General features: G+C 47.1%; 1 protein-coding gene across 1 annotated transcript in view; it reads right to left on the bottom strand.

The window, feature by feature from the left end:
- The window catches only part of LOC146863548 (uncharacterized), a 550,315-nt gene that overhangs the window by 253,908 nt on the left and 273,829 nt on the right, over window positions 1-22,578 (bottom strand). Inside the window, exons 5-7 of the mRNA XM_085643185.1 lie at window positions 20,206-20,344; window positions 1,977-2,171; window positions 936-1,162 (exon numbers count right to left, since the gene is read on the bottom strand). Of these exons, the coding sequence (XP_085499311.1) occupies window positions 936-1,162; window positions 1,977-2,171; window positions 20,206-20,344 (561 nt within the window). The remainder of the gene's footprint in view (window positions 1-935; window positions 1,163-1,976; window positions 2,172-20,205; window positions 20,345-22,578) is intronic.

Below are 22,578 nucleotides of genomic sequence, written 5' to 3'. Positions count from 1 at the left end.
CGGAACCCCTTAGTAAGTAAAAGAAGGGACACATTTAAGTTGGGGCCGTTGATGTGAAATGGGACCGGCTTCGAGGACGGTCACACCCATGGTGCAATGTTTTAGATGTCTTTGTGGAGAGGCCCAGGGCAGACATAGTAATTAGAAAATGGTCTGAAAGCTTTTGAAGGCCACAGACCATTCTTGAGAACGCAGTCATCTGTGTCCATGAGTGCGGGTAACTGGTGGCCCCCTGCCAGAGGGGGATCGGCTGCAGCAGGGACCAATGGTTATCCAGATCTTTGATGTAGATCCTGAAGAGAAATGGGGTGCATTCCCCACTGGATCCAAATCTAATACAACCTTCGTCACCAGTGTGCCGCTGGTCACGTTGGTGGACCAGGTGGGGTCTGCTCCTTTGCTTAACAGCAGGTTCCACAGCTTTGGCCTGATGACGCTGTCAAATGCTGCACTCAGGTCCATAAACGCCAGGTAAAGGCAACTTTCGATACCCAGCCATACTTATTCAGGTTCGACAGTCCCTAGGCCCCGCATAAAGCCATATTGTGCTGGTGTTAGATACTATCTTCGCTTGCCCTGGTTTCAAGGCGATCGAGCAATATTCTGCCCGGTATCTCAGCCGCAGAGTCTACTAAGGATTCTGGTCAGTAACAATAGGGATCATTCCCGTCTCCCTTCATGAAAATTGGGACAATTCGAATATCCCAAGGTTATCTTTTTCATTCTACAGAATAAAAATAGTTGTATTGTTTTTAGATTAAGATCATTTATCATGGTCACAGCAGAAGGATCTTTTCAAATAATTGAAGCGGCCACAGAAACTTGAGAATGGATGACACTCGTTGGTGGTCATGAACATAAAATGAAATAAAAATACACAATAAAACAAGCCATATATAGGTTCTATATTCAACCTGTTGGGAGGCAGCACTTACCCGTCCGATTCTGGCAGAATGTCCTCACGTTTCGGTCGTCCTTCTCGTCGTCTTAGAGTCTGCATCAGGAGCTCTTTCTGCGACAGAAGCTGCTTGTTTTCCTCCATCAAATGTCTGATCTGGGCGTCACTCTGCTGCTCGCTGCCCTTGTCCCCTGCGAGGGACGCCTCAAGGGTCTGCATGTTCTGTCGCAGCGAAGCCACCTCGAGCAGGAGGTTCTCATTGATCTGTAGCAAGGAGTCAAACATTGATTAGTCCCAAACTCCACCTCAGGATTGTAAATGCTGTGACACCAGAGCACGTCAACATCTTGGGAAGGTTCAGAAATGCACATACAGGGAACATAAATGACAAGCACTGGCAATGCCAACTGAGCTGGCTTTAATTTGCCATTAATGTGTGGAAACACAGGGATAGATAACTGAGCACAGACTGTCTGTGCTCTGTGTCTGTGCATCTTGCCTCTTTCTGTGCATCGTACGCCTGTGCTCCATGTTTTTATTCACTAAGCTTGTACTGCTGCATGACATTCTTAGGGAATAAAAAGCAGCAGAGAGTAAGTTCTGAGTGTCTAAGCAGCCAGCCTCATTTATACAGCTTGAGTCTCCATCACTTTAAGAAAAACGAGGTGGAAAGGGTCTCTTTTTGAACATCTTTTTGATACTTATTGCAAAGGCTGTCCTGAATGTTCAATTGAGGTGTGCTCCACCTTGTTGTAGGGTTTCTACTCCGCTCGCGGAGGCCGGGGTACACTCATGTACATTGTATCTGGAATGAAGCGCACTTGTAAAGCAGCTCATCTCACAAACAACCCCCCCCCGCCTTCAAAAACCCCCACACCTTGCACTGGATCCGTCTGGTAAAAACAAGAACCTAGGAGGCGCATCTAGGCCACTTCTGGGAAGCCTGGTGTCCAGCATTATCCGCCATCCAGCGCGCGTTTTAAGTTCTCTTATAACCCTGGGTGTAAAGAGCTCTTACAGTCTTTAGGGCTAGCAACACTATCATCAATGCAGTGCTCCCCTGACCTCTGACACTTACGCTCCTGCTCGCACACAGCTCTGACTGCAGCGCCAGCCTCTCCTTGGCCAGCTTGTTGGCACTGAGTCTGGCCTGGAGCAACTGTGAGTTCACTGACGTCATCTGCAGCTGGAAGGAGTCCTTCTCCTGCTCCGCCTGATGGCGGCGCTCCACCATCTCTTGGGTGTATTTCTGCAGCTCGTCCCACGCCAGCAGCTGGGAATCAGACATGCGCAGTGTCAAGAAATGAACATTTCAGATTTATATATATAGTTATGGTTGATTAATTAAAATCGTTACAGAAGAAGAACAAAGAAAAACAAAAACATGAATTTTGTTTTCAGTCCAACCATGAATTAAAAATGTAAATAAAAAAAGAATAGATGATTCTGTGAACCTCCACGAGCTAACCGGATCCTAACAGGTTATAATGAGCGGTGTATGTCAGATATTGTTATGATAATATCTACTTCCGGGGGCAGCTTTTAAAACGTTTGTCACCTGGAAGAATATATGTTGCCAGGAGTGAACGTGCCACTGCTCAGGAAAGGGACAGGGTAGTCACAACTAAACCAAACAAGCAATAGGTCTCGCTTTTGAGACCTTATAAGTATTTAGTTATGCAGCACAATATCCTTGGTTTGCAGGCAGGATGTGACAGATCAGTGGGTACTGGATGCTCTGACATATGGATGTATGATCGCGTTTGTGCACATGCCCCCGGATACAAGCATTCTTCACAACCAGGTTCCAGTCGTCAAAGCAAAGTGAAAGGCTCTACTAGATGGTGTCGGAGACTTATTGTCAAAAGGGGCCATCTGCAGGGTACCTCCCTTGGAGATAGGGATGGGTGCCTTCTGCATCCTAGTGCAGAAGGCTTCAGGGGCGTTTCGTCCCATCTTGGACTTAAAATGGCTAAATTCATGGATCAAGACAATTCACTTTGGATTGTGACACTTCAATCGATTCTGCCAATGGTAGGCCTAGACAATTTTATTGTGTCCGTTGATCTGCAGGACAACTACCTTCACGTTCCAATGGCGCCTCCATCCGGAAACTTTCTCCAATGGTTTCCACAAACGTCCTGTAGTGAGGATATGGACACACCTGCGGACATTGCTAAGTCCGCATAAGTTAGATATGCTTGGCCGCCATTTTGCCGCTTTGGCTCACGTTACTACATGCCACGTGTCTCGTAAACACTTTGCTTGCTCGCTTTCACATGAGAACTGTCTGCATTTCACATATTTAGTTGAACACTCTTCTCCTCGTCTGTACAGCGTGTTCAAGGTCGAAAAACAATGAGCTCTGTTGATTTGCTTTGGTCACTCTCACGTCCCTAGCCATAACATAGAACAGCTGCAAACCTGGAAATATGGTACTTTTAATATTGCCTTGCATGCATGTTAAGGCACTTGGAGAATCGCTTTCCAGGATAGAAGAGCTGTGCTCGTCCGGTGATGGTAAATTCCTGCATCTGAACTCGGAGGTATGGGGTCCCCCTGACAAAGCCTGGAGGCCTTCTATAATTATAATAAACTAGCATCTAGCACGGGGAGGGTGGTAAGGCACTATAGTCCTAATTCCACCGTCATCATAATATGATTTCCCCTTTTGTTTTACATGGAATTGAAACAATGCTGATTTGTTTCATCATATGCTTATTGCTGCTAGTATTTATTAGTGTACTGCATTATAGAGCTCGATAGCTAAAATATACATTTTAAACTATTCCTTGACTCTATTTACTCATGTTAGGGACAAATACGAGAGTTTGAACGAAAAAGTGTTCTTGTTCCCACGTATCCTGAGAGGGACGGAGTAGCATGTTCTAGGATGTCTAATAATTGGTAGCTTTGCTGTAGCACAGAGAACGAATGAGACACTATAGCTAGTCGAATTGGGGTTCTGGGCACCGAAGTGGGTATTTTGGTACACCACTACACACTGAGGTCCTGGTTTCCTGTGCATAGTTCTGTATATGTGCAGAATCCCAGCAACATGGCGCACCTAACGTTTGGTCTGGTTCCTTTTTACGAGGCACTTTAGTAGTACTTGTGCTTGTCCATGATACCCTTGCTTCTGTTTTCTGGTAAACAGCTGTGACAGCATAACCAACCTATATTGACGTTTTCATAGGTTTCATTTCAAGCTTCATACATTAAATGGTTTTATGGTTCTTTTGAATTACTACCCCATTGAGCTGCCACGCAATAAGTTGTTGTAATGTTCTACTCGATATGGCTGAGGTAGATATTGTGGCACATAGCCACGGGGCGCTCCGTCGTCATTTGACTACTTTTGGAGTGCCCAACGCGGCTATCTCACTCATTTTTGTGGTAGGGGCTAATCCAGCTCACCACTTTGAAGTGTTTTATTCTGAAGTAACCTCTCCGGCAGTGAATGGAAATGATAATTTGTTCCATACATACACTCCCACTGCAATACCTGTAGTGTATCGGCCATATACGACTCTCGAAGTTCCGATTTCAGCATTGGTTTAATGGCGCCCTACCCCAAACCGTGACACTGGTCCGGTTAGGCCCTTTATCGATTCCAGGGGCCACTTCACAAGTTTTGGCCGAGTACTCACCACATCCACGTTATTTGGTAGTCACTGTAGACGAGTTACGCGCCTTACACACCTCCTTGATCGAGGTGCACAGGACTCTAGTACAATACGTCACACGCAATCTACAGGTGGGACAAACTATTAGTCCGGTTATGGTTAATTCGGTTATGTGCAAGCTTCCCCAGAATAAGGAAGATTTACCTTACTGGCTTGCAGAGAAATGTGACCAGCTGGAAGCAGTATTTCCTAATACTACTCCTGTGGAGGAACACAGGATTCTTACTATTAGTTTGCAGAAAGACTTAATACCCGAAGTAACTGATTGTGAAAATTGGGGTAAAGTGTTTGCGGCGGTGTATGCGAAATGTTTTGGCACACCATCAATGACTGTGCTCCCCTCCGTGATTAAGCGTGTTCAGGATGAACATGGACCGGAAGCAGCCGTGCAGTTAGGGATGGGGCTGGTCGGAGTGTTTGACATAGTTGCTGATCTGATCCTTGCGAATGTCAAGGGAGATGTGGTTAACTTTCAGGTGTCTAATGCTTTATGCCTTGTCAGGGATGAGGAGAAGCCCCGCGAATTACCAAAAATGATTGCAGAAACTTATAGGACAATTGGGCACAATAGTTTGGGTGTTAAGCCTTTCTCTAGAATTTCAGCGCAACAGCAAACACTGACGGCACAGTCTGCTAAAGATGACCGTCCAAGCTTTCCTAAAAAGAATTGGAAAAAAAAGAAACAGGGGAAGCAACCACAAACACAAGGGTCGCGTGCAGCGTCACCAGTTCCCGAACCTTCTGAGCGCACTTATGATTTGCGAGACCGCGCGATAATTAGGTCTCCTAACAGGTATCATGTTCCTGATCAGCGTTCTCCTCGCTCTTCATAGGCAACATCAGGCTCACAAGCCAGTGGAGGGGAACGCCAGGATCGCGGTAGAGGTCGAGGTGCCCTGCAAGGTCATGAGCAGCCTCGTCAGACTGAAGGCAAAGGGAAACAAGATGATTTTTCTTGTCCGCGACCGCCTTTTCAGAAAAAGAAAGTTGCTTCTTTAACAGCGAGATATGCCACAGATGGTGAGAACCCGGCTTCGGAACCTAACATGGGCAGTAACGCTGCTAGACAGCGCAGCAGAGGTTACAATAGTGCGGCAAGCACTACGTTCATTTCGGGAGGCGACAGCAACTGAAACATTCATCACAGTTAAAACGGCTGACACCGAGTGGCTCCCACGGACAGACTATATGATATATATTTCTTCGAATTGAAGGTTACATACAACGTGTAATAAAAGGGATTTTTTGGAGGAAAATCTGACTTCTTAGTATGACATACTTTTGGCAGAGAAAGATTGGCCGCTGCCTTTTGTTCTAGCCGCTCCCCGGGGTGAGGAGGTTATACTCCCCAGTTTATCACATAACGTCGCCAAAGAGCAAGCAAAGGCTTTTGCAGTAAAAGTGGGCTTTGGTGCTTGCATTGGGTTTGTACCGAAATCAGGTGGGCTGGGTTACAGATTCCCCCCGCAGTAGATACCATTACGGTCTATGCCACAGCCACAAGCCCAATATCCCCTCAAAAGCCTGCTGGCTTCCAGAACATTCTACTATACTGCAATCTTTGCAGTCTGATCTTATTGAATCAAAATTCTTGTTGACTCGTGATAACCATACTAACCTCGTGACACGAATCGTCCCAGGCCATGTGGGTTTCACTTACTTAACGTTTAATGAAGCGGACACAGTACATATTGCTTACAAATCACACTTGTACACTTCAGCAGAATTGCGGTTTTCCTCTATTAAAAAGGTTTTGACAGCGGTCCAGATGGCGATCCTAAAGGAACGTGCACTGGCACAAGGGAAATGGATTATGGTTGTAACACCATGTCCAGCTCTGGAAGCGGTGACAAAGGCAAGTGTACCAAACTCTAAGGCTTTGCATCCCCATTGGATACAATGGGCCACATCTTTGACCTCTCCAGATGTCACGTTTATTTTTGACTCGTCATTGCGTACACACGAGTTCTTGCAGTACGAATTTGTTCATCCTCCTCCGCTGTCAATGCGCCCTCTTGAGCAGTACCAATGTATCATTTACATTGACGGTTCAGCGCAGCCGGCAACCAGGTCAAAGCATTCTTACTCAGCGGCCTGTGCTATAGTGACAGGTACCATAGTGAACGGGGAGTTCAAGTCCAATGTTGTCCATACACAGGCACTAGGAGACTGTAAAGCCCAATTAGCGGAGCTGCGCGCTTTGGTACTAGCTCTGGAGTTTGCAGATCCAAATGTGACTACTTTAGTTGTAAGCGATTCATACTACTGTGTTCAATCTGTTAATGACAACTTATTCTTTTGGTCTCAAATGACTATCGTGATTCTAAACGCAGCGCAATTAAACATAAAATGCTTTTTGGTTCGAGTCGTAGATATTAAAGACCGTCTGCTTCTCACACACGCAGTTGGCAACAGTTTGGCGGATGAAGCTCCCAAATCAGCAGTAGCCACGTGTTCAGTTGCAGCAGTTACAAGATCCATGCATAAGATTGATAATTGCATTTTGGCAGAAAATAGCTGCTACAGAGAGGGGTGATAATTACCCGCAGGGTTTCCCTTCCAAATACTCTTATCATTTAAGTCCCGATAATGTTCCATACGTGAGAATTAACAATGTTGGTGACAGGTTGATTCCCAAAGCAGACCGCAGACCGCAGACCTTCACTGATAACAGCCACACACGAAGGCATGGCTTCGGCGCATGCTGGGGTGTCTGCGACTGATTCTATCTTGCAGCAGCGTTACTGGTGGCACGGCTTATATAAACAAACCAGTAATTATGTACTTTCATGTGACAATGGTCAACAGATTAAGACGTCTACGGCAATGCGCCCACCACAAACACAGCTATGCATTTCTAATAAACCTTTTGTTGTGTTTATTTAGCTCACTGCGGTCACCATGACGTCTTTGGTGGTATAGGTCAAATTTTCGTCTCCATACAGGCCTGAGGGCAATTCAGTTGTGGAGCGAATGAACCATGACTTAAAGCAATCCTTGACAGCTAGGGTCATAGGGACTGGCAGGAACTGGTTCGCCCATTTGTATAGCGTACAATGTGCACTAAATAATCTCCCTAGAAGATCTCTGGGTGGGCGGACCCCATAAGAAATGCTCTTCGGCATGAAAATGTTTGTGCCAGACCTTGATGGTCTAGACATGGCAGCATTAGCCGCATCCTTTGACATAGATAATCATTCTGCTGTATTACAGAAACTACAAGAGACCCGTGACAGTCTTGCAAAGGAACATTTACCCTTGCAGATTCTGGTAGTCGGCTGGCTACCTGAAGTCGGAGACCTGTTCCGTGAGAAGGTGGACAACAAAAAGAGTTTGGCCCCTCTTATCGTGCACCAGTCCCAGTGCTAGGCAAGAAGGGTACTCGTACAGTCATTTTACCACCACTTCCTGGTCGAAAAGACAACAGATACATCTCAGTGGACAATTTCAAAGCTACAACATCTGGCCGATCCTGATTAGCATCACGCCAGCGGTCTCTACAACAACTGTATCGAGAGATCCAGGCTTAACCGCTACTAACAACACGCAGGATGACACTGCCATTGAGCTGGACTCTGTTAACAATCCTTTGCTGCTCCAGCCTGCTTCCACTCATAATGAAGAAACTGAATATGGTTATCCCACTACCGTGTCATTACCTGGTTTGCGACCTGAAGCCATTAATGAATCATGTTTTTCCTTTGACTCACATTCCACATCATTAAAGGCCCATTCCAAATGTTCTATTTTTGTCACCTGGTTTAATCGGACTTATTTGGTTCCACCTTGGACATACATCTGGTTGGTGCTCATCGCAATTTTTTTGTTCACCTCCATTGGCTTTGTGACATTCTTTTTCCTTCTAATCAATGGCCACTACCTTCCTGAACGCTTTGCTGTTAAACTGGTAGACGGAACTTTGGCTCCGCACTCTTCTACTCACATAATGAAAAGAGACCAGACTTTTGTCAACATCACTGCCTGGCCAGTTATAGACGGCAGGGGATGCTGTAGATTTCCAAATCCATGGCCCCACAGAGATAATTAATGGGCCAAATGTGCTTCGTGTTTCAATGGGTGATGTAGTGAAACATAACATACGGTCTGATGATTGGGACGTACAAGCCGTACAATCCTTGTTTCCAGTTTTGAAATACTATGCTGCCTTTGGTGCTGAAGATTCGTATTTGAATACTGCAAATTATGCAGATTTGTTTTGCTATCAGCACTATGGTCATCATTATCTGCATAAGGCTAATACATTTAGAAATGTTTTTAATTATACACAATGGGAACATTGCCCGGCTCCTTTGGAAGGCAGCTCTAAAACGTTTTTGAAAAAAAACACATATTGTACCGATTTTGATAAATCAAACCCTGGGTCATTCTATTTTAAATTAAATGCTTCAAATTCTAAAGTAATGCTCACCCACACTAAATTATTATATTCTAAATCATTTATCGATAAATTGTCAGTGGGTGGCTATGATCTGTGGAAGTCAACAATTGATTTTAAATCAGTTTGGGGTTCTAAATCCTGGCAAGTGCTAGGCAGAGAAGCGTTACATCGCGCATGCCTCATCCCATCACAGATTCTATTTTTAAATGAATCGATTTATCAAACTACTTGTTTTAGATTGGCAACTTCTAAGCAAATGAATGCCCCTGCTATTTCTGCTCTAGCTGCATATCAGAACTGGAGCAATTGTACTAATTATTCCATGGCTGAATTACAATCACTTTTTAACAATGACACCTTTAATTTTTCTAGTTTGGACCCCCTAGGTTGGCTAGTTTGGCAGACTAGTTTGGATGCTTGCCAACTTCGTTTCCATGACGAGGCTCCTGGTTACACACAGGATAGGCCTGATCCTCGTTTTGCTAACTCCCATTCAGTTACTACATATTCCGTTGGGAAGTTATGTCAAAATTGGTTGCAACACTCGACTCTAACTTCAGTGAAACAACATTTGTCGTTATCAGGTGACATTGATTTGACAGATTTTATAAAAGGACCTGCTGGTCCAAGATCAAAAAGATTTCTTTATGCAGCTTACAATGAAATCTGGAAGCTATCCCAAATGGAAGCAGCTTCACGTTTAAGGGCAATTGATCAGGCAAATCTTGAAAAAGTGCTTGCTGTTGTTGATAATAGTATTAACACATTTTCTTCCCGCATTTACACATTGGACAATATTGTTTCATCTGTTGTGGACATTGTGCAAGAAGATGTTTCTGTTTTGTATCATGGTCAAAATCAATTGCGTTCAGTTATGTAATTTGCGTGGACTTTACAGACTCTAAAGATGGGGAAAGTTCCAAGGGATTACTTGAACGCCTCATCGTTATTTTTGCCCTTTAACTTGACAACAAAACAGCAGTTTATGTCCATGAAAGATGCTACGTATTCTCTTTTGCATATTGAAAAGTTAGATCCGTTACCATTCTCTGTGGCAGAAACAGACTCTGCTGTCTGGCTCATCCATGGGGTGATAACTCTCCCGTTTTCCTTGTTTAAATTTACCTCATGCATGATACACTGTCCACTAGGCCGCTTCGAACCCTTAGGCAGTGCATTTCTACACGAAGTTTGGTCATTACCAGTCACATACACATGCCTACGGGATGACAAAGAAGTATACCTATCTAGGGAATCATTAGGCTTGGGTGGTAAATTCTGTTACGCTCGTGGAATTTGCGGAATTTGGGTAAATTCGCGTTCTGCGGAGAACGCGAAATTGCCTAAAATTCTGCGTTCTGCGGTTCCGCGGAATTTTTTGCTTGTTCGCGTTCTCAAAATGCGTGTTCGCAAGATATTTTCCCCCGAGCACGCGAACAGGAAAAAAGCATCGCGAACAAGCAATTCCACATGTTCGCTGAATTTCTGCGTGCTCGCGGAGATTTCTTACCGTTTCGCGGAGCTTTGCGTGGCACGACTATGCAAATTCCGCCCACCCCTAGGAATCATGTGATACCACGATAGGTCATTCTCTTGTTTGTAAGAACATCCAGTTGCATGGCGCCTGTAACCTTACGGCCCCGAATCTTGCATGTGTTTTAAAAGGCATACCTGTGCCAGCTATTACACCCACTTTCACACTGCTTGCAAACGGCAGTTCTTTGCTTTTAAATAATGCAGAATGTTGCAGCATGTTAGAAGGCATCCCTTACATTGTAACGGTTTCACAGCATGTGGTTTGCTGTAAAAAGTTTCTTTTCCCACCCCCATACAGGAGGCTCCATACCTCGATTTGGCCTTCCATTCCGACCTTGAAGGCAGACTTCAACAAGTTGAGCAGAATAAGAGCATTGTTATCCCAAAAAGAAGTTTCACTCACATCTGCCCGTGAGACATTCGTCCTTCACGTGGCTAACACCCGTACAGAAGTACAAGCCCTTCTTAATACCTACCTCCCACTACATTTCGGTGCGTTGATTCACAATATCTTCAATGCTTCTAACACTGCAGGCAATTCCCATTTTTTTGAAGCTGTGGGCTCTGGCCTTGTGACCTCTTTCCAAACTATATTTGGTGTGATACCAGCATTTATCCATTCTATTTTTTCCAGCGTCTTCGGTGGCTTGCCACTATTACTTGCCTTAGCCGCTGGGATTTTGCTGTTAATTTGCCTGCTACGAAATGGATGCTCTTTCTGTGGCCCTGGACAGCCAAGACCGGCTGCAGATGCTCAGTAGCCGTATGCTTGAATGCTACGGTACTCTGCCCCTGGCCACACTCTGCGTGGCTTTTGGATTATCTTTTCGCTTTGCCCATTACACTTGCGTGCAACCTGTCTTCACCTGCTTGGAATGTTCCTTTCAATGGGCATTGGATCTTTGCCTCTCCAATATGGCATCTCCCCCACCTGATTTTGAACTTCTATTGAGTCCCTCAGTAGCCCATGAGCAAGAATGTTCCGGTGTTGGAATTATGGCCTGCGCAGCGGTGCTGGGAGTTCTGGCTGAATGGGATATCTGTGCAGCGACACAGGATTTCCTACAATGGAGTTATATCGAGTATCACGCAAGTTGTCCTTTGATGGTGCTGGAAGCACCCATTGTTGAGGAACATATATGTTCAGTCACTCTGTTTGATTGGGTGGCATCACTTTTTTCTGATGATAAAAATGACTTCCTCTTGAAGGCTATTGCAATATACTGTTCGTACATCTTACTGGATCGACTCAGCCACCTTATCCTTGCTGGATTTTCTTTTTTTTCTTGTGTGTGCCCCTATTTTGACACAAACTATTTTTTTATTATTCTTTCCACGCAAATCTGATGCACGATTGATGCATATGCTCTTGATTATTGCTCAGACTTTTTTGAAAGCTGTGTTCTCTTTAAGACCACTGTCCGATGGATGGACCAAGGGGAGGGTGTAGTGAGGATATGGACACACCTGCGGACATTGCTAAGTTAGCATAAGTTAGATATGCTTGCCCACCATTTTGCCGCTTTTGCTCATGTTACTACATGCCACGTGTCTCGTAAACACTTTGCTTGCTCTCTTTCACATGAGACCTGTCTGCATTTCACATATTTAGTTGAACACTCTACTCCTCGTCTATACAGCGTGTTCAAGGTCGAAAAACAATGAGCTCTGTTGATTTGCTTTGGTCAGTCTCATGTCCCTAGACAGAACATAGAACACAGCTGCAAACCTGGAAATCTGATATTGCCTTGCATGCATGTTAAGGCACTTGGAGAATCGCTTTCCGGGATAGAAGAGCTGTGCTCGTCCGGTGATGTAAATTCCTGCATCTGAACTCTGAGGTTTGGGGTCCCCCTGACAAAGCCTGGAGGTCTTCTATAATTATAATAAACTAGCTTCTAGCACAGGGAGGGTGACAAGGCGCTATAGTCCTGTTTTAACCATCATTATAATATGATTTCCCCTTTTGTTCTATATGGAATTGTAACAATGCTGATTTGTTTGATCGTATGCATATTGCTGCTAGTATTGTCTTGTGTACTGCATTAGAGAGCACGTTAGTTAAAATAAACATTTTAAACTATACTTTGGCTCTATTTACTCATGTTGTGGACAAGTACGAGAGTTTGACGAAAGAGTGTTCTTGTTCCCACATATCCTGAGAGGGATGGTGTAGCATGTTCTAGGATGTCTAATCATTGGTAGCTTCGCTGTAGCACGGAGAACAGATGAGACACTATAGCTAGTCGGATTGGGGTTCTGGGCTCCGAGGTGGGTATTTTGGTACACCATTACACACAGAGGTCCTGGTGTCCTGTGCATAGTTCTGTATATGTGCAGACTCCCTGCAACAGTCCTGGCTCTGTTTATTGCTATTCTTCACTCAGAAGGGGTGTTCATTCATCATGGCATCGACTACCTGCTTGTGCAATTTTCAGAAAAATCTCAGTTGATGGAGCATGTGGTAGGGTCTTGTATGTGATTGAAGAACATAGTATCTTGGAAAACTGAAAAAAATCTTCCCGGTTCTGTGCCAGGACTTGGTGTTTATTGGGGCACATTTCCAGACTCAGGGAATTGCTGGGCTGTCAGACAGAGGGCTGGACGTCCTGCAGACCCATGTTATAACCTTACTGGATTAGGCAGCACCGAAAGCAGTAGATGGTTGAGGGTTCAGGGCCACTTGGCATCAACTGTGTTTCTAGTTTCATGGGCCAGGTATCACCCGCACAAGCTCTTCCAGTGGACTCTCTCCTGATGGTCTCCAGTGTCCCGCAGTCTTTCAGATCGCATCAGGGTGACAGAACAGGTGCAGAGGGATCTGTCGTGGTCGTTGGACCAGGATCTTCTCATGAAGGGGGTTGTACTGTCCCCTCCTGTTCCCGTGGTGCTGCGAGGGACGCGAGCCTCTCGGGTTGAGGGGCCTGGTTAGAATCAAAGCAGGTTCAGGGTTTCTGGTCAATAAGAGATTCTCAGAGGTCCTTGAACTGGAGAGAGATGAAGGCTGTTCATCTTGCCTTGTTGCACTTCCGTCCTTCTCTAGTGAGGGAAGCAGGGGTGTTTCGTACCGACAATATGGTAAGAAAAGCTTATATCTACAAACAGGGCAGCACCTGATCCAGAACTTTGAACATGATCAGTCGTGACACTTTCGAATGGGCTCAGAGGTCTGTGCTGTGATCGCTCGTGACACTTTTGAATGCACTCAAAGGTCCTTGCTGTGATCGCTCGTGACCCTTTCAAGTGGGCTCAGAGATCTGTGCTGTTATCACTCATGACACTTTCGAATGGGCTCAGAGGTGTGTGCTGTGATCGCTTGTGACACTTTCGAGTGGGTTCAGAGGTCTAAGCTGTGATCGCTCGTAACACTTTCGAGTGGGCCCAGAGGTCTGTGCTGTGATCGCTTGTGACATGTGATCGCTTGTGACACTTTCGAATGGGCTCAGAGGTGTGTGATTTGATCGCTTGTGACACTTTCGAGTGGGCTCAGAGGTCTAAGCTGTGATCGCTTGTGACAATTTCGAGTGGGCTCAGAGGTCTGTGCTGTGATCGCTTGTGACATGTGATCGCTTGTCACACTTTTGAGTGGGTCAGAGGTCTGTGCTGTGATCGCTCGTAACACTTTCGAGTGGGCTAAGAGGTGTGTGCTGTGATCGCTTGAGACACTTTCGAGTGGGCTCAGAGGTGTGTGCAGTGATCGCTTGTGACTCTTTCGAGTGAGCTCAGAGGTCTGTGATGTGATCGCTCATGACACTTTCGAGTAGGCTCAGAGGTGTGTGCTGTGATCACTTGTGACACTTTCGATTGAGCTCAGAGGTCTGTGCTGTGATCGCTTGTGACACTTTCGAGTGGGCTCAGAGGTCTGTGCTGTGATCGCTTGTGACACTTTCGAGTGGGCTCAGAGGTATGTGCTGTGATCGCTTGTGACACTTTCGAGTGGGCTCAGAGGTCTGTGCTGTGATCGCTCGTAACACTTTCGAGTGAGCTCAGAGGTGTGTGCTGTGATCACTTGTGACACTTTCGAGTGAGCTCAGAGGTCTGTGCTGTGATCGCTTGTGACACTTTCGAGTGGGCTCAGAGGTCTGTGCTGTGATCGCTTGTGACACTTTCGAGTGGGCTCAGAGGTCTGTGCTGTGATCGCTTGGGACACTTTCGAGTGGGCTCAGAGGTCTGTGCTGTGATCGCTCGTAACACTTTCGAGTGGGCTCAAAGGTCTGTGCTGTGATCGCTTGTGACACTTTCGAGTGGGCTCAGAGGTCTGTGCTGTGATCGCTCATGACACTTTCGAGTAGGCTCAGAGGTGTGTGCTGTGATCACTTATGACACTTTCGAGTGAGCTCAGAGGTCTGTGCTGTGATCGTTTGTGACACTTTCGAGTGAGCTCAGAGGTCTGTGCTGTGATCGCTTGTGACACTTTCGAGTGGGCTCAGAGGTCTGTGCTGTGATCGCTTGTGACACTTTCGAGTGGGCTCAGAGGTCTGTGCTGTGATCGCTTGTGACACTTTCGAGTGAGCTCAGAGGTCTGTGCTGTGATCGCTTGTGACACTTTCGAGTGGGCTCAGAGGTCTGTGCTGTGATCGCTTGTGACACTTTCGAGTGGGCTCAGAGGTCTGTGCTGTGATCGCTTGTGACACTTTCGAGTGAGCTCAGAGGTCTGTGCTGTGATCGCTTGTGACACTTTCGAGTGGGCTCAGAGGTCTGTGCTGTGATCGCTTGTGACACTTTCGAGTGAACTCAGAGGTCTGTGCTGTGATCGCTTGTGACACTTTCGAGTGAGCTCAGAGGTCTGTGCTGTGATCGCTTGTGACACTTTCGAGTGGGCTCAGAGGTCTGTGCTGTGATCGCTTGTGACACTTTCGAGTGGGCTCAGAGGTGTGTGCTGTGATCGCTCATGACACTTTCGAGTGAGCTCAGAGGTCTGTGCTGTGATCGCTTGTGACACTTTTGAGTGGGCTCAGAGGTCTGTGCTGTGAACGCTTGTGACACTTTCGAGTGGGCTCAGAGGTCTGTGCTGTGATCACTCGTGACACTTTCGAGTGGGCTCAGAGGTCTGTGCTGTGATCGCTTGTGACACTTTCAAGTGGGCTCAGAGGTCTGTGCTGTGATCGCTCATGACACTTTCGAGTAGGCTCAGAGGTGTGTGCTGTGATCACTTATGACACTTTCGAGTGAGCTCAGAGGTCTGTGCTGTGATCGTTTGTGACACTTTCGAGTGAGCTCAGAGGTCTGTGCTGTGATCGCTTGTGACACTTTCGAGTGGGCTCAGAGGTCTGTGCTGTGATCGCTCATGACACTTTCGAGTAGGCTCAGAGGTGTGTGCTGTGATCACTTATGACACTTTCGAGTGAGCTCAGAGGTCTGTGCTGTGATCGTTTGTGACACTTTCGAGTGAGCTCAGAGGTCTGTGCTGTGATCGCTTGTGACACTTTCGAGTGGGCTCAGAGGTCTGTGCTGTGATCGCTTGTGACACTTTCGAGTGGGCTCAGAGGTCTGTGCTGTGATCGCTTGTGACACTTTCGAGTGAGCTCAGAGGTCTGTGCTGTGATCGCTTGTGACACTTTCGAGTGGGCTCAGAGGTCTGTGCTGTGATCGCTTGTGACACTTTCGAGTGGGCTCAGAGGTCTGTGCTGTGATCGCTTGTGACACTTTCGAGTGAGCTCAGAGGTCTGTGCTGTGATCGCTTGTGACACTTTCGAGTGGGCTCAGAGGTCTGTGCTGTGATCGCTTGTGACACTTTCGAGTGAACTCAGAGGTCTGTGCTGTGATCGCTTGTGACACTTTCGAGTGAGCTCAGAGGTCTGTGCTGTGATCGCTTGTGACACTTTCGAGTGGGCTCAGAGGTCTGTGCTGTGATCGCTTGTGACACTTTCGAGTGGGCTCAGAGGTGTGTGCTGTGATCGCTCATGACACTTTCGAGTGAGCTCAGAGGTCTGTGCTGTGATCGCTTGTGACACTTTTGAGTGGGCTCAGAGGTCTGTGCTGTGAACGCTTGTGACACTTTCGAGTGGGCTCAGAGGTCTGTGCTGTGATCACTCGTGACACTTTCGAGTGGGCTCAGAGGTCTGTGCTGTGATCGCTTGTGACACTTTCGAGTGGGCTCAGAGGTCTGTGCTGTGATCGCTCATGACACTTTCGAGTAGGCTCAGAGGTGTGTGCTGTGATCACTTATGACACTTTCGAGTGAGCTCAGAGGTCTGTGCTGTGATCGTTTGTGACACTTTCGAGTGAGCTCAGAGGTCTGTGCTGTGATCGCTTGTGACACTTTCGAGTGGGCTCAGAGGTCTGTGCTGTGATCGCTTGTGACACTTTCGAGTGGGCTCAGAGGTCTGTGCTGTGATCGCTTGTGACACTTTCGAGTGAGCTCAGAGGTCTGTGCTGTGATCGCTTGTGACACTTTCGAGTGGGCTCAGAGGTCTGTGCTGTGATCGCTTGTGACACTTTCGAGTGGGCTCAGAGGTCTGTGCTGTGATCGCTTGTGACACTTTCGAGTGAGGTCAGAGGTCTGTGATGTGATCGCTCATGACACTTTCGAGTGGGCTCAGAGGTCTGTGCTGTGATCGCTTGTGACACTTTCGAGTGAGCTCAGAGGTCTGTGCTGTGATCGCTTGTGACACTTTCGAGTGGGCTCAGAGGTCTGTGCTGTGATCGCTTGTGACACTTTCGAGTGGGCTCAGAGGTCTGTGCTGTGATCGCTTGTGACACTTTCGAGTGAGCTCAGAGGTCTGTGCTGTGATCGCTTGTGACACTTTCGAGTGAGCTCAGAGGTCTGTGCTGTCCCTGATTGCAGACTATAATTGGGGGGAGGAAGATGTCAGGGCACATCTCCTTAGAAGGGAAATTCCTTCTCAGAATTTCTCTCTTCATCCTGCTCTATTTCGCCTCATTGTTCAGAGATGGGGTGAACAGGGGCTGGATCTGTTTGCTTCTCCAGAGAATGCCAAAGTTCAGACCTTTTGCTCCAGGGGGAGAAGCCCACAGGCTTGAACAATAGACATGCTGACGTGTCCTTGGCCTCTGTCTCTGATTGATGCTTTGCCCCCCTTCCCTTTGATCAGGTTGTTGCAGGTGACGGTCAGATGGGACTGGACTCAGATGATTCTGATTGCTCCCCTTTGGCCACGCGCCAATTGGTTTCCACTTGTGGAATTACTGAGGAAGGGTCGGGGATGGAGACTCCCACTCCTCCCATCTCCTCTCAACTTCCCAGCACTCCCTCTAGAGTCATTTAGAGATTAACCCTTGATGGCCTGGAAGTTAAGCGGAGAGGATTAGCCGCATTGGGCATCATTTAGGTCTTCTGCTCTCTACTCATATGCCAGACATTGGAGGGCTTTTTGGGGTTGTGTCTGAAGAAGCAGGTGATCCCTCCCTCAGCTAGTCTCTTTCTGGTCCTGCAGTTTCTGCTGGCTGGTGCTAGTTTAGGTTTGACGGTGGCAACTCTGAGGGTTCAATGTGCTGCTATTAGGGCCTTTTTGGGCTCATGGTGGAATTTAAAGGAGGAGGAGAGTCTGATGCCCAGATTTCTTCCAGGGTTTGTTGAATTTGTTTACTTGTCCTTCTCTTTCTTTTTGTTTTTGATGCCCCTGCCGGTTGCCCATTTGAACCACTTGATTTACAGAGTTTGACCTTCAATTCATGTTTTTTAGTGGCAATTACATCGACTACATGCCTACGGGAATTGGGGCCTTTATCCATTTTGTGAAGTTTTCCAGGATAGGATAGTGTTTATTTTCCGGTTCCTTCTTTTACTCCCAAGGTCCATTCCGCTTTTCATTCCAGGCAGGAGGTGGTTCTTCCAGCGTGTTGTCTGCTCCTTACTCGGAGGAGAATCGCAGGTTGCACTGTTTGGACCTTAGGAGGGATCTTCTAGTGTATTTAGATAACGTGGACAGTTTTCTGAAAGGGGTATCCTTGTTTGTGAATTTTGGGCCTTCAAGAAAAGGGGGGAGGCTGACTACAGCCACATTGAGTAGATGGATACGCTCTTTGATTGTCTTGGCATATGAGGTGAAAGGTGAAGTTCCCCCTCCTGGTATTCAGAGAAGGTTTACATGCAGTATGGCTACGACAAAGTCTGAATTACAAGGGGACTCAATTGTGGAGGTCTGTAGGGCAGCTTCATGGGGTATGCCATCCACTTTTGTAAGATATCATAGCATTGCTGAGTTGGAACGCCTTTATAATGTTCCTGATCACAGAGCCTTGTCCTCTATGAAGGAATACAGCTCTCTTTGATCTATGTTGATGCATTAAATTGGATTTCTGAGCTTTTGCAATTCAGTTGTCCATATTCTTTTGCTTGCTATGTCTCGTTTGTATGGAAGGAAGGAGAGGAAGGGACGCCGGTAGTAGCATTACTCCTAGTCCTTCTCCCTTGCCTTTCTTCAAATCCCTCCTGCCCTCCCGGTACAGAACAGCTGAGTTTCTAGTTCGGCTTGTTTATCTGCAGGAGGAAAGGGGGATGGGAGGAGTTTATTTTGGGGAAGGGGGATGTTTGATTGGAGGCGAGGAAGCTTCACTTGTATGGACGGCGAGGGAGAAGGACTAGGGATGATGCCATTACCGGTAAGTAATAGAAGCGTTCACCTCTAGCTGCCCTTGGACACAGTAACCAGGCCTCTGTGCTGAAAGAGCAGTAGGAGTAGCACAAAGTGTTAGGTCATGGAGTGTGACATCAAAGTGAGTGATAGGGTTTACCGTGGGGTGCTCTTTATGTAAAGTGCCCGATGATGGATGTTTTGTTGTACTGATTCAAGCCCAGAAGAATCCATTTTTGAATTCTTTTTTAATGTTGTTAAATCTTCTATTTCATGTCTTGACCTACAGAGTTGGAATAGAATAAGTGGATCATGTACAGTAAATAACATTAATGACCAGAAACGTTTGTAAAATATTTAGGGCTTTTTTACAAGTAGGGCGGTCCATTGTACTGCCGTACTTGCAGTGGTGGTCCGACTACCGCCACACTGCGGCACCGTGCACCACATTCTGTGTGTGGTGATGGACCGCCACAGGACCGCTGCCGCCACTGGGATCTTGGATCCCGCGGCATCGCGGTCTGAGGAAGGAATGTGCTGGTTGTGCCACAGTGGCACCGCCGAGCATATTCCGAGTTGCCAAACCACCACCCTTTCCATGGTGGGGGGCCCGCCATGGAAAGAGTGGCAGTGAGGCAACTAAAGGGGCCTTAATAGGGCCCTCTGCCAGCTGTGGGTCCAGCGGGTGCATCTGGAGGGGAACATGTAGTGCAGCCTGGATTTGCACCCACAGTTCATGCGCGGTGTGGCATGTATGCCACACTGTGCATGAAGATTCAGTCGGTGCTCTGACAGCGGCGTTCTGCATGTTAGACTCTTCTATGAGCCTAACAGACCGCTGCTGTCAGACCGCTGCAGCACGCTGGCAGACCAGGATTTAACTCCTAATCTGTATGGCGGCAGCACCACGGCTTTGGCAGTCCTACAGTGGATGGTGTATTGGACCGTCTTCTAGGACCGCCAAAATTGTGATCAGGCCCATAGCTTTTTGAGAGAGCAGATAGTGCTTGCCACAGCTTTGTCTCGGCTCTACAGAACATCCTTCTGTTTCACAAAGACTGTGGGGTTTGATGAAGACAGCATGCACCAAGGCTTTGCCCAGAATCTCCCTCCCAAGATGAAATGGGTCCAATACCCCCTGATACTCACCTCTCCTGTGAGTCCATTCCGCCCATAATGCCCATCAGGTGAACCTTTGACCGAGGGGGGACTCTTGGGTCTCTGGATGGCAGCGCCTGCTCCTATCTTTGAACGGATGTCTTTGATCTGTTCCTCCAAGGCAGTGATCCTGTAGGTGTGAGAGGTCATGAAGAGAATTAACAAAATGCACTTGACACAAGTTTCCCTTGTTAATATGGCGTGGCAGGCTGTGGCTGTAGGAAGGTGGAATCTGACTGCATGGTTGTCCCAACTTTTTCCTGATGTTTGGCTGGGATCCTGCTATTCAGGACCCCAATGTATCTGCTTTCCCCTTTAAATTGATTACAAGTACTTTAGGTACACTCCAGATTGGATTCTGGGATACCCTTATAAGTCCCTAGTATATGGTATACTATGTACCCAGGGCATAGGTACTCCAGAGGCGTACCAGGGGCAGCAGCATGTATTATGCCACCCCTGAGAAGCCATCCAAAATGACACAACAGGACTGCTACAGCAGCCTGTGTAAGGTGGTGCATTCACCCCTTACTGAGATATAGGTTCACTATATCTCTCCATATTGGGCTCAATTTCCCCAGACCCGATAATTCTCGCCTCGGTGCCTATTCTAATCATAGGTCACCCTCTGCAACTCTGGGCAATAGCTTGCCTAATCTCCACAATGGCCCCAACAGCGCTAGGATGCCTGGCTTCACCTTGGGGGTGCCCAGGAGTGCGCACTTCACAGGGAAAGGCCAGGAAGGGTTCCACAGCGGTATGTGCACAGTGCCTGACAGACCCTTTCGGGGGGGTGCGGAGCGCTATATAAATGCACTACATTTACATTTACATTTACATCACTGCACATATAAACCTATAAGTCACCCCTATGGCAGGCCTTACCAATTCTGAAGGCAGGGTGCTGGGTTTTATCTGAGAGGGTGCCCATGCATGAGCAGAGCCCCTCTGCAGCTTTCGAAACCTTTATTCCGGGGTTGTTTGTGATGCAGCCAAACCATATACTCTTAAGTGCATTATAACCTCGCGGTAAATGCTAACTTTGGATGGCTGCATGGAAACATGTCGTGTTTGGTGTCAAACACCTTGGAATCATACCCCGACACCAGTAACTGGTGTGGGAGTATGAACCCACCCTTCTAGAGGGAGAACCATGACAGCACCGGTATACCCGGTACCAGCTATAGACCCTGGCATCACAAAATGGATGCTGGCAGTCACAGACACAAGTCTGCCCTCCTGCTGCTGGATGAAACTCCGGCAGGGGAGGCCTGGACAATAGGTTTCCTGTCACAGGGAGGTGTCACCACCTCCCAGACAAGATTTAGTGTATTGGGACTGGATGGGTGCACTCCAAGAGTGCATTGAAGTCTGCACTGGGGGCACATTTGGTGTCACTGTGCATAGTCCAGCTCAAACCGGTTGCAGGGGCTACCAGCCCCTGATCTGGCACGAAACTGGACAAAGAAAATGGGTGTAGCCACTCCTCTTTCCTGACCCTCCCATAGGTGGGTCCCTAGAGGTTGTCCCACCCATTCCTTGGGTATAAGATAGGAACCCCTGGCTACAGGACTTTAGATTTACCTGGACGAAACTCTGATGCATAATACTGAAACTTCGACGATCTACAAGGCGCTAGATGACTGAAGAATCTCCCTTGAAGTAAAGGAGTTACTCCCCTGCAAGGAAGGCACCTAAGACGCATCTGACCGGTTTTCATCTCCGAAGCTCCCGCCGGACTCCGAAGAATTTGCAACACAGGAGGTGGGTTCTCAGACTTCCCAAAGGTCGACCCGAGCTCCCAGCAAAGCTGGGACCCGTAGCCCTCGTGATACCATGGAACTGGAACCCCAGGACACAGTGCACATTTGCAAGTGCATATGCTTCTTGTCGATCCTTGAGGTTGTGCTTTGAGCTACTTGTATCCACATTCATCAGCCAGCCCCAACAGCTGCAGGACGTCTCTTACTGCTCGGCCTCAGGCTCCCATTCACTGCCCTGTCGCCCCTCTAAAGAAAATTATATTCTCCAGGCGGATCTATGTACTGCCAAGCTGCTTGTTTTCAAATCATTAACCTTTGAAGCCCCTGCCTCCCACTTTGGAGACTCTAGGAACTTTACGGGCAGTTTAACTTCAAAATACATGCTCACCACTGTCCTGAAGATGAACCCCAATAATTGGGTTCGAAACGCCGTCGACCACCCCACAACATGAATTCCTTATAAGTTGTAAAGATCAATTATGGAATTCAACAACTATATTGTTGTCAATGCGATGTCTTTTTAAAACTACTATCACTATTTCACACCACGCTTTCTTATTATGTGAGCATTCTCAAATTGACTTTGTTTAAATAAATACCT

Source organism: Triturus cristatus, chromosome 2_2 (assembly GCF_964204655.1).
Source record: "Triturus cristatus chromosome 2_2, aTriCri1.1, whole genome shotgun sequence".
NCBI classification, from domain to species: Eukaryota; Metazoa; Chordata; class Amphibia; order Caudata; family Salamandridae; genus Triturus; species Triturus cristatus.
This window is presented reverse-complemented; position numbering and strand designations above follow the sequence as displayed.